General features: G+C 42.1%; 1 protein-coding gene across 2 annotated transcripts in view; it reads left to right on the forward strand.

Moving 5' to 3' along the window:
- SHC4 (SHC adaptor protein 4) overlaps positions 1 to 12271 on the forward strand; it is a 34328-nt gene that overhangs the window by 14960 nt on the left and 7097 nt on the right. For both annotated transcript variants that reach the window (XM_074836868.1, XM_074836870.1), the window contains exons 3-7: positions 2999 to 3062; positions 3934 to 4053; positions 5730 to 5783; positions 8988 to 9039; positions 10388 to 10514. In XM_074836868.1, coding sequence (XP_074692969.1) covers positions 2999 to 3062; positions 3934 to 4053; positions 5730 to 5783; positions 8988 to 9039; positions 10388 to 10514 — 417 coding nt within the window. The remainder of the gene's footprint in view (positions 1 to 2998; positions 3063 to 3933; positions 4054 to 5729; positions 5784 to 8987; positions 9040 to 10387; positions 10515 to 12271) is intronic.

Here is a 12271-nt window from a genome sequence, read left to right on the forward strand (position 1 = left end):
CCCAGAGTTGAGAAGAGCTGCCGCAGAGTACACAAGTGAAGTTATCTCATTCAGGGTGATTTAAAAGAAAACCAAAAAAAACCCTGAAATGTTTTGCTTTGGGATGAATGACAAGGAGAAAAACCAGCAACATGACTGGAATAACAAGGTCACATTTTCTGCTGTTGCCTCAGATTTGGAAGATACCAAACAGACAAGCAAATGCCAGAACCCATAAGGTTCCACATTCATCCAGGAACAAGGCAATTAACTATGCGAGCTACGCACAGGTATATGCCATCCGGCAGATCTAAAAGCTGAGACTTGCCCAGGCAACTGTTTGAAAATGAACGGCTGTAAGAATGAGTTAATAGCAGATTTCCAAGAAGAAAGCACGGATACAGTAAATCCTATTTCAGTTTATCATGGACGTATCCAGAGTTTCTTTTCTTCCTAATGTACGATGCAGTTTCTAGTTCAGCTCCGCCTGACCCATGGAAATGACTGAAGGTTAGAAGCGTTCAGTTGTAGCAGCAAGGTGTTACCAAACTGCTGCCTTTCACACCATTAAAATAATATTTGAGAACGTTTGTTAGATCACCTGGAAAACCACCCAGAGGTATGCAGCAAGAAATGGCTTTGAGAAGATGAATTCCCGTACCAAAGAGAGGTAATAGAAACTATTAAGTAGAAACAATTTGCCTACTTTTTGGTTCCTGTTTGCTGGACAAATGCTTCAGAGTGTGGTGAAGTGGGCAGTCACCACGCTGGCTTGTACAAGAACAGGGTCTGTTGCTGGCAACTTTGCCTACAACTCCTATTCCACATGGGCTGCCTGAAGTGTGCGAGAACTCATTTGTCACCAAAATAGATGACTTCCCTGTTTTTCCAATTTGTTCTGTATCTGGTTTTCTTTCTAGGTAGAGCTAGACTTGAAGGCTCCAAGTAGCCTTAATGTCTTGGCTCTGATTTTAATTTCCTTTAATATTGAATGAGAAGATGAGCTCTCATTTTCCAAGCTGATTATTGGAATCTGCAAGATCATCCTGCAGGATGCCTTTCCCATTTATTTTTTTTTTAGTTTTGGCCTTTCTACTGGTAACAGCTAAATAAAACAGGAGGTAACAAAGAAGGATATCAGGAATTTGCTTCAAAAGTGTATTTTCAGCTGTGTAGGGGGAAGCGGTTTGCTTTAAAACACTAAAAAAAGGCAATGTTTAAAAGGCTGTGTTTCTGACCTGTCTTGTGTAGCCCACAATGAGTCTCCTCTTCTTCCCCACTGTTTTCACTCAGGACATATTGATTACATTTTTATTATTTTGCCATGGGTGAGGTCTGCATTCATTTGACAGTCTCCAGGTTAAATTTCTCAGGATGTTCTCTTACAGGAAGACTTGAGGTCGTTTCACTGATCTTCAGTGCTTTAAGCACACAGAGGTCCGTGGGGCACTGAGCAGGGGCAGCAGCAGTGCTGTGGTTCACTGCCACTGTGCTGCCTTTACTCACAGCCTGAGCTGCTCCCCGGGCATGACGCAGGGTCCTGGGGGGACCACACTCCTCACTGGGGCACCTCCGCTTCGTGGGACTTACCTGGCTGGAGTCTCTCACTGTTTTGTGGTCTCCTGATATTTTTCAGCCCTTCTGAACCAAAACTTTCTCAGGGAATGAAGCCCAGTGGTATGTTCCTCCCACATACGCGCCAGGATCTGAAGAGAGACAAACTTTCCTAACTAGCTCGTTTCCTAATTAGCTCTTTGGATAATAATCCAGTAATATAAACAAATAATTAAACAAACTAATTCCCTTGCCCTTAAGAACAGAATAAAATCCCAACCCTTGAAAGCCCAAGTCTGAATTCAGCAGTGAGAGAAAGGCTGAGGCGACAACCTCAATATGAAACCACCCGATATGGGAACCGAAGCCCGGGAGGGTGACCGGGGGACGGCATGCAGCTCGCCCCGGCGGCCCCGTGGCAGAGGGCCAGGGCAGCTGGAGACGTGGGGCTGTGGCTCAAACCGGGATGTCCAGGCAAGGTTAAGGAAACTTGCTAAGCACATCCCAGCCCAGTAAGTCACCATTTTCCTGTTGACTTCAAAACAGTAAGTAACAGTCAGGGAAAGCTTGTGACTGCCAGCAAAAGTTTTTTTCCAGCTGCTGTGCTAACCTTGATCAGGGCAGTTAAGTGCTCCACTGTATGTCCAAACCAGTCACCTGCCTGAGCATATATCAGAATTTTCTTTGTTCAAGTCTGGAAAATAGGCGCAGCATGCCACTCTTATATTGTGTGTGATTTAGCTGTCTTTGATATAGACCATTAAGCACTGTGAGTGTTTCATGCCTTACCCTTCTGGTTCCCTAACTGAGAGGTGCCTGTGGAGAATAGTCAGTGGCTGGAAAGGACTTCTAGTTTGGGAAATACCTGTCAGAGATGGAAAGATAGAAACTGAGACCTCAGGTTTGAAAAAGAACTGGAAAAGCTAATTACACCTCCTTTTTTTTTCTACACCTTTTTTTTTTTTTTTTTAAATTAAAAAAAAAAAAAAGAGAAACCCCAAACACCAGAAGGGCAATCAGGGCACTTGGCTGGGCTCCCTCATCACACCCCTGCTGCTCTAAATAAGATGGATTAAGGCAGGGACGGGATCTTCCCTGCCAAGCAAGAGACCTATCAACCATACTGAGAAAAAGGATTTGAAGGCATTAAGTTGTTTGAGTTTCTTGTAGTTAGTTGATGGGTTTCTTTAAAAACAAATTTTCATTAGGTAAAACTGATGTGTTTTATGAAGAAGAAGAATTGACCCAAACCAGGCTGCTGAATCACTGTATTTTGTTAAATAAGTCGTGGGGTTTTTTTAATAGATGGAGGAAAGAAGAAAGAAAAACAACTGTGAAAGATCTTCCAGAACATTTAAGTGTTTATAAGTGGGATGATAACAATAAATTGCAGAGTTGCTGGCCCTGTTACAGATGATGCATGTGAAATGATCCAACAGTTTGTGCTGTACTTTTCTATTTGCAGGGAAGCAATAAGCCGACTGTGTGAAGCTGTATCAGGTACAAATGGAGCTATAAAAAAGCGGAAGGTAAATACTGGTTTAGCTGAATAATTAATTTTCTATATCTGCTTTTGATAAGCTGGATGCACGGTTCCCTAACAGACTTTAGTCCATGCTGGAGTTAGTCCACATTAATCCATCTGAACTCGGTGTAACACGGAAGTGCTTGTAGCAGGGTGTTAGCCCACTTGGTTTGCCCTACCTTATTTTCTTCAGGATTAATACTTTGCCCATAGTTTTTCTCCTACCAGCCTTTGCAGTGCTTGGTGCTTTACAAGTTTTAGGTTCTGGCTGGTAAAATGTTGGAGGGTTTTTTTTTTTTTTGATTGTAAAAGGGAGCTCATTCACCAGAGGATTACCTGATTGTTATTTGTATATATATAAAAATCAAACACAACTAAAATGGCAGTGTTTAATGGGCTGATCACTTATTAAATAACTGGGATGCAGTGAGGGGCAGTGTCGGTGGCTGCTGTTGGATCATGTCCAGTGGAATTTACTGATTCCCTTCTGTAACTGTGGGGCTTGGGAGGAATGAACTTGGTCCTGAAAAATGAATACATGAGAGAATTTCTTGATTTACATAGAAATGCTTCATCCTCAGGAAACAAAGCAGAGTTCAGCAGGAGAATTACACATTCTGAATTACTGAGCCAGCTATAACATTTAGCTCACTGGGATTTTGCTTTAAAACTTTTTTCCCATTATTGACATAAAAACCATGCCTACAAGTATTGTATTCAAAGCTGATATTTGTTAGAAGAGCTATTTGCATTTGATCAAGCCTTGCTCCATTGAAATTCTCAATAAGATATTGTAAAATCTACTTGACTTTGATATGTTTTTGCCCCTGACAGACTCAGCTGACAGCCTCTTTCTTTTGTTTCTTTGTTCAAAGCCTCCAGTGAAGTTTCTGTCTTCTGTACTTGGCAAAAGTAACCTTCAGTTTTCTGGCATGAATATAAAGCTGACCATTTCAACAAGCAGCCTCACTTTGATTAATGTTGACACGCAGCAGGTAGGATACATATAAATCAGTGTCCTTTTCTCCATGCTACTGTATTCTCCTCCTTTTGTGGCTTCTGAAGGAAAGGCTGGGTGCTTTGAAGGGAAAGCAGCACCCTTTAGTCTTCTTGTACATGCCTTGTAAATCTGAATTACATGATGCCTCTGAATTTAAAAATGAGAGCACTTTGGAGGAATTGGATATGCAGCACATGCCCTTTTTGTTTATGATGGTGTCTTCCATGGGGAGGGATTCTTAAGCACTTGGCAGACTGTTTCTCTGTGTGTGTCTCTGCCTGTGCAGTGCCTAATAAACAAGACACTAGTCCCAACTGGAGTTTCTGACAAGTCCTAGAGAAAAAAAAAAAAAGGTATAAATACTGAGTCAGAGCTTGACTTTGGTGTTATTCAAAGCTGTTTTACAGCTGGGTAATATATGTGCATAATCAGTTATACTATACAAAGTCTCTGGGCTCCATCGAGATGTGTTCCCAAGAGCCTTGATCTGTCCTGGAACTGGGGAGTGATCCCTTCCTGGCAGATGTGATGAGGAGCTTTGTCCTGCCCACTAATTCTTCTATCAGCTGTTGGCTTCAGCTCCCAGCACAATCTCGCCCAGGGCCAGCAGCAGGTTTCGCTCCAAGCTGGAGCAGGGGAACATCAGGGAGGTAGTTTTGGCTCAGTGGCTCTGAGGAATCACTGCACTGAGCTGATGCCATGCTGAGCATCAAACAGCTCTTGGGGGTTTACCTGCAGAGCTCTCCTGTCCCTTGGACCTCTGTGCTAGGAGGGTAAGGGTTTATGGCACCAGGTTTCCCTTCCTTTCAGGTACAGCAGCAAAGCACTTCCCTACAGTGGGTGAAACTGGGGGGTGGCAGCTAAAATATGGCCCTTTTAACCTGTTCCTGTTTGTAACAGGACCAAAAGCTGACTGGACGGATCTCCTTCCAAATGCACTGATGTGCCCAGTCACTGCACACATGGGCATGCAGGGCACTGTCTTGAAATTCTTTCTAGGTCTTTCATTACTAGACCTTTGCGAATGGAAAATCCTATTTATGCTATTCTTGTGCCACCACCACATTTCATTATGTTCACACCTGCATAATCTATTGCACTTGATTTTACAATAAAGAACAGTTTGTCTCCAGAGATGAGGTAGTGTCTGAAATCCAGAAAAGTTGATGTTTGATCTGGCTAGTGAAATTTCTACCAGCTAACTGTTTAGAGCTAGCAGTGAGAGAGAATATGATCAGAGTATCAGCGGGGCTTGTTTGTAAGAACACCACCTTAAATATACCTTATATATACCAGGCATTTAAATAAAATTGTTGGCAATTTTAAAATTAATTAATATCTCAAGACTTTGTAAATGCATCCAGTGTTTCCAGTTATTCCCCTTTCAAAGTCTCATTTAGCTTCATACTGACCAGGTCAGAAGTTGGTGGTTGAATTCATTCTGAAAACCCTTTAATGAAGATTACTCAGGGATCTAGACGTTACTAAACGTGAATGGGTAGTCTCAAAAATATTCCTGTTTTTATCTCCTTGCTTCCCAAATGATATGTGCACGTATTAGTGGATTGGGTTGTCATGAACTTAATTGCTTGCTCTATGAAGATACAGGCTCTGCTGTTTTCTGAATGTGTGGCACATGAGCATGTTTAACTACTTTGTCATGCTTTTCAGATTATTGCCAACCATCACATGCAGTCCATCTCATTTGCTTCTGGAGGCGACCCAGTAAGTATTGATTTATAAGATATACTTCCGCAGGTATAATGAAATTATTATGAGAATAAAAGTACCAGCAAATACTTTGCTTCATCCCTTCCAATCCACAAGCACTAACAGAGTACACTGCACTGCTGGATCATGACCAGTAATGCAAGAAAACTGAGGGACCGAGACTGGAGAGGAGACATGGAGTAGAGACTCAGTGGATCTTTGATAGATATGTATAGTTAACTGTTGCCCAGCAGTGAGCCTTAGTTCATTCAAAAGCCCTCAGACTTGGGGATCTAAAAATAAGAACACATGAACATAGGAATTCTATTAATTTTGTGGTCCCTGTAATCCAACGTGACAAAAGCGGTCAGCACTGGCACCTCTAAATTTTTAGATGAATTTTGAGTCAAACAGCTCCTCTGTGACAGATGTGGCATAACCTTCTTCTTCCTGCAGATACAGGTTTTTCTCCTAGTATCATAGTCATGAAGTCATTGATGTTTTCAAGCTTTCTATCCTCTTCCAAACTCTTTATTGCAATGTTTGAAAGCAGAGAACTTGTCATCCATAAACATGCCCTATTCCCTTTTGAATCTAAGCAAGCCCAGCCCTGCCAGCATTCTGAATTTCACACTCCATGTGGTATGAAAACAGTATTTTTTAATCAGTTTTGAATTTTCTGCCCTTCAATTTTGTTAAATGTCTCTCTGTTCTCTGGTTATGAAACAGGGAAAAGAGAAGGCTCTGGGTCATGCTCTTGATAACACTGGGGTGGAAGCCAGATCCAGCTTTGACTGGAATATGACAGATTTGCCTCTTTGGATTTAGGAGCAGGCAAGGGGAACTGGCCCTGTGTGTGGCTGACACATCTTCTCTGGAGGGCCATGTGGGTGACGTAAGGAGCCCAGCTGCTCTGCTCTGCTCAGAGAGATGCTGCCCAAGCTGCCTGAGATCTGGAGCTTTTTGGAGCTGGGCTGGGAAGTGGGGAGGGAGCACGTGTGCAGGCTCTGTGCTGTCAGTCCTGCTCCCAGAAGGGAGGTATACCACAGGCCTGGTGCCAAAGTACTACATCCTTAAAGATTCCATTTAAAACAAGGCATTTTGAGAGTCTAAGAAGTTCAAATTTCACCTTTAGATGCCTGTGCTATCCTGATACACCACACTGTACAATACAGTCCTTAGGCTTTGCAGACCCCTCCTGATGTGGATTTCCAGGTAGCTCCAAGTGTTGGTGCTCTGTTGTGCTGAGTATCACGATGTTTCATTTCCAAATAGTTTTCTTGATAGTTAAACAATTTAAGTATGTCCTTAAGCTGACTTGTTTTTGAAGTACGTACCATGTCCTAGATGCTGGCTGTCTAGTTTGTCTTTATGTAACATTTCCAGTTCGGAAAATTCAGGGATGTGTTTTCAGACCTCTGCTCAGTGGGTTAGATGAGTAATTCTCCAAGGCGTGTTTACATTTTTTAGGGTTTTTTTATATTATTATACTCCATTAGTTTTGTATAGTGATCCCATCAGATCTCACAGGCTACACCGAGCTGGGTTTGGTCAGTGCTTAATGGCAGGACCACCAAGAGATGTGTTTGCACACAGCTGTGCTGCAAGAAATGGGCTTGGTGGTACAGCTGGAGACACTTTTTTTAATATGTAAAATGGAGGTCTTGCTCAGCAGTAGTAACCATAAATCTAGTGGCACTTCACATAAGGGACAATTTTGGCACCTTGTTCAGGTAATTTTTCCAAAGTTCCCTTTACATTTAAAATGGGAGATAGTTTCCACAGGTCATGTCTCTCCATCTGCCCCCATGTTCTGGGTCTAGTCAACAGTGTTGCTCTGCACTGTTAAGGAGTAGCAATATTCTGCCTGAGAATAAAGCCTATTCTGGCTTTATTTTAAAGCCAAGTCACCCATGCATGTACATAAACATTACAAAGATATAAAAATAGCAGGTACTGCTCCAATTACTTTAGTTTCTAGTTGTTCTCTAGATCTAATTTACTTAAAAAATGTATCCTAAAATATTTATGAACTTTAAGAAAAACCTGAAAGGAAAAGGAAGGAAATTGAGTTCACTAAAATGCATAAGAAATATTTAGCTTTCCTTGTTTTAATGATATTAACTTTGGAGATTTAAAAAAAATTATCTAGGACAAGTTCTGCTGGCCCTAAGACCTGCCTCTCGTGTCATTCATTGTGAATTATTAAATGATTGTTCTTGTGCATATTGCAAATGGGGGCCTTGTTTCCTGCCAGCTGATTGCATCTTCCCTCAAGAGAGCCATGCCTTTAAGCTGTGAATTGCATTTTCTCCATCCCACCTTAAAGATCCAAAATAACAAAATGCATCTTTAATAATTAAAAGAATGTTATTCATTACCTTACCATTTTTACTACAACACTGAGTTATCAGGCTACTCTTTGCTTTTGCAGTATGACTAGAAATGTTAATTTTTCTATTCCAGTTCCCTTTTCAGTTTGACAAGAAAAAGTGAGGATTATTTCAATGTTGGCTGGAGAGAGAATCTGAAACAGACAACTGATTATACTGAGGTTGTCTGATCTCAGAAGCAGCCTTGAGATCCAGAGTAATTTAACCTGATCGTAGCCAGACTAAAATCACGCAGCAGCAATTGAGATCAGATACCTATTGTATTCTGCAATATTTTAAAGATCAAAGTTTCTCTAAGATGCCTTCAAAACTCAATCTTCATACTACAAATCTAGAATATTCTAACTTGTCCTTTGCAGGATATTAGCACTATTTTACCTTCCACTGATATTAATAAGAACTGTCCCAGCTAAAAGCTGTGACTGGCAGTCACACAGCCCTAATGCGTTGCACAGGAGAGGCTTCGAGCTCTGTGGGAGCAGCAGAAGAGAGCAGCATTGCCTGCTGATGAGGTACTAGTTGTGACTCTACTCCTGTTGCAGAGTTTGGAGTTGAATACACAGTTTATTGAAGACCCAAATAATGCCAAATGGTCTAGTGCATTTATTACAACAAAAAGATTCCAGGACAGCTGTTGTGTTGATAGCTGCCAGTGTGTCACTGATCTGTCCCTTAGCCCACTTTGCTAGTACCTCTGGTTGTTTTCCCTGAAAGAAGCATGCTTTTTAAAGCTAAAAATATCTCTGTATACTCAGTTGCTTTGCTATGGTGGTAGGAGTGTTCATAATGATAACTTTAAAGACATTTGTTTTCTTCTTTCCTATAGGATACAACAGACTACGTCGCCTATGTAGCAAAAGATCCTGTTAATCAGAGAGGTATGGAAACAATATTCAGATTGTTATACATGTTTATATGATTGCTTTATCTGTACCAAGGAATTGTTTGAGTTTAAAATAAGAAAGCTACTGAACAGCTCAATATTCTGTACAATTTCTGACTTCCCTGTATGGATATCAGTGATGATATGCAGGCTGTGGCTTTAAACATCATATTCTTTGTGCAACAAAGTGAGAATCTGCAGGTCAGATTAAAGCTGTACTAGCTGCTGGCTCCATGCAGGGGTAGGAGTCTTCCCAAGCCGGCCTTGCCTGGGGAAGAATGGCAGAGCCTGGCAAGGTGGACAGCTTGCCCTGCTCTGAGACAGCTTCCAGATGAGGGAAGGCTACTGAACGAACCTCCTCACCTAACCCAGACTCCTGAATATGTTGCTGGAAGGCAGAGTGGGGTATATTCTCAGGTGTATGAGGCCTACTCCCCTCTGGAGGCTAACCCAGGGGATAAAATCCCTTTCCAACACTCTCATTTGCCTGCAGTACAAGAAAGACTGGCCTCTGGCTGCTTTCATGCCAGACAATTCTCAGAGCAACACTGCTGATGGCTATGAAGTTGGTAGTGGCAGCTTGCAGGAGAGCTCACTCTTAAGGTGCCATGGATGGCTCAGAAGATCAGGATGTTTTCTGGAGAAGCTGGGCTGGAGCCTTACAGTCTGGCCTCCCCCACTGCTACACTCTGTAGCTCCCTCACCGCTATTTTGATTAACTTAGGGCCCACCAAGAGTTCACCAGTAAGTCCCGGTATTGATGCTGGGATGTGCAGAACTCCTGTACCCTGGCAGCCTGCAGGCAGGGCTGGCAGCTGGCCCAGCACCATCCCTGAGTGCCACCTCTTATGGCTCTGCAGAGGGGAGAGCTGGTCCTGGGCACAGGGCACTCACTACTGGAGTGAGTTTCCTCAGGTTGTGCGTGAGAACAAGGACTGGTGGCAGGAGCATAGTCTTGCCCCGAAGGAGCCCTGCCCCAGGCTGCCAGAGCCACCCATACTTGTGTTTTCATGCTATTTCACATGAAAGCTGCACACTGGCAGGGCTGGTTCTCTCCCCTGCTTCAGCTTACTGCCAGGCAAGGAGAAAAAAGAAGGTACAGGAGCACTCCATGCAGGAAGCATAAATGGAGGGTTTCTTTTATTGAGGTATAAGTTGATAGTATGATTAAAAAATACCTAGAGCAATTTCCTCAACACATAAAAAATTTCAGTCTGTATAATGTCCTAAAGCTATCTAGATGCATAATTTCATGCCCAGCTTTTCTGCTGTAAGCAATATAGCTTGTGTCTCTATTTTCTGGTATAAAGTGCATTTACTTAAAGTAAGGTGTCTCTTTACAGCATGCCATATACTGGAATGTCCCAATGGGATGGCACAGGAGGTGATAAACACCATAGGGCAGGCTTTTGAGCTCCGGTTCAAACAGTACCTGAAGAACCCATCTAGCCTGGTTACATCTAATGAAAGGTCAGCACATTCTCAGTCACTTAACTGGAGGTTTCCTTCTCTTTAGGACTTTTCAGGAAAACAATATACTCCAAAGAGTGATCCATAAATAAGATGCTTTGGATATGCTTTCTGATAATTGTAATATATGCTGTATGTACAGAGTATAATAGACTAAAATTGGCTTACTCCAGTAAACTCCATTGATTTCTGTGACATTTGTACAGGTGCCTAACACAGAATTTAGCTGTGTTTTTCCTTAGCTAGAACAGCTTTATCTTAAGTCATGCTAGTAAGTTGAACAAATGTTCAAATTGCTCTGCCCAAGTAAGTTCAGCTCTATAAATACTGCGCGCGTGCGTGCACACACACACAGACTGAGCTCAGTCCTGACCCATGCCAAGTTTAAGCTTGCTGCAGCTGTGGAAAGTGTGTGGTGGAGAAAAAAGCCATTGTAATTCACCTTTCTGCTATTCTGCTCATGTCCTGGCAGCAGCCTCAGATTCCACCTGGCGTGAATTACATCAGCCTCAAGTACTGAAATAAACACAGCCACCGCTTGGCATTTTAAAGTATGAAACCCTGCCCTCAGCACGTTGCTCAAAATATAGGGCCTAGATTAATTTCTGGACCCCAGTTTCCCATTTCAATTACCCTTTTTCCATTGCACTGGGGACACAATTCTTGCTCTGATTTATGGCTCCTCACAGGTTAGCCATGCCTATTTTTCTTAGTCTTTACTGTAATGCCAAATTTGATTGCTTGCTACCTCCCATGAGTAGGTAAAGTTGAAATGTTGCTTAACTGCATCCTGAGCACCGGGAGCTGCAGTGCAGGCGTTGTCAGTGGTACAGTGCCTGATGCGATACAACAGAACTGGTTTTATTATGTAACAGCAGCCTCAGCTCCAGTTTATATTTATTTCATTGTATATAGTGGTTCCTGCCATTCCACTGCTAATACTGGTCTCTTTTCCCTGGGGACAATAACCAGAGGAAGAGCCTTTCCTATGAAACTCTGCTAGGTTATGCCAGCAGGAGAAATGGAAGAAGCTAATTAGATTCCCTCCTTGAGCCTAACCCGCAGCCAGCCTCAGAGAACGGTCCTCGGGCAGAGAAGTCAGATATTGCTGTGTGAATGAGTCACTCACTTCCAAACTACTATGAATCACATAATCAAATACTTGCACTGCATATCACATAATCAACTACTTGAACTTTATCTCTTTCCTGCTCGAGGCCTTTTATCCAATTATATTCTTGTTAATCAGAGAAGTAAGATTTGAGATGAGCTTTTTATTTTGGGACCGGAGACAGTACAGGAAGCACCTAGTTGTTTTGCAGTGTATCAGCTGTACATTTAAACTATCATCGTTCTGGTTTAGCTCAAGAAAAACATTGGGCGCTCTCCTCCATGTCATTCAGTGTTTTCTTCAAGCTGAAACAGAGCATTTATATTGATTATGGTTATTAAAATCAGGGTACATTACACTCGGGAAAATTACTTTTTTTTTTTAGCAACATTTGATTTTCTAAAACAGTTGCAGTCTTGTCTAACTAAATGCCATGAGGTTTTAATTTTCTCTTGTAAGTGTCTGTTGTCCCCTACCCAATTTCTAGATTTATGCAGTTGAGACAAGAAGCCAGAGGAATTAGTTTTATGGTCTACATTTTGGACATCTTAATGAACGATGCATTGGCAGTCTTCTCTTAAAGCTTCAGTAGGTGACTCTCATATTTTCAAGTCAGAGAAAAGGGATCTGGGCTGCCCAGTGTTAA

Source organism: Strix aluco, chromosome 12, assembly GCF_031877795.1.
Source record: "Strix aluco isolate bStrAlu1 chromosome 12, bStrAlu1.hap1, whole genome shotgun sequence".
Lineage (NCBI taxonomy): Eukaryota > Metazoa > Chordata > Aves > Strigiformes > Strigidae > Strix > Strix aluco.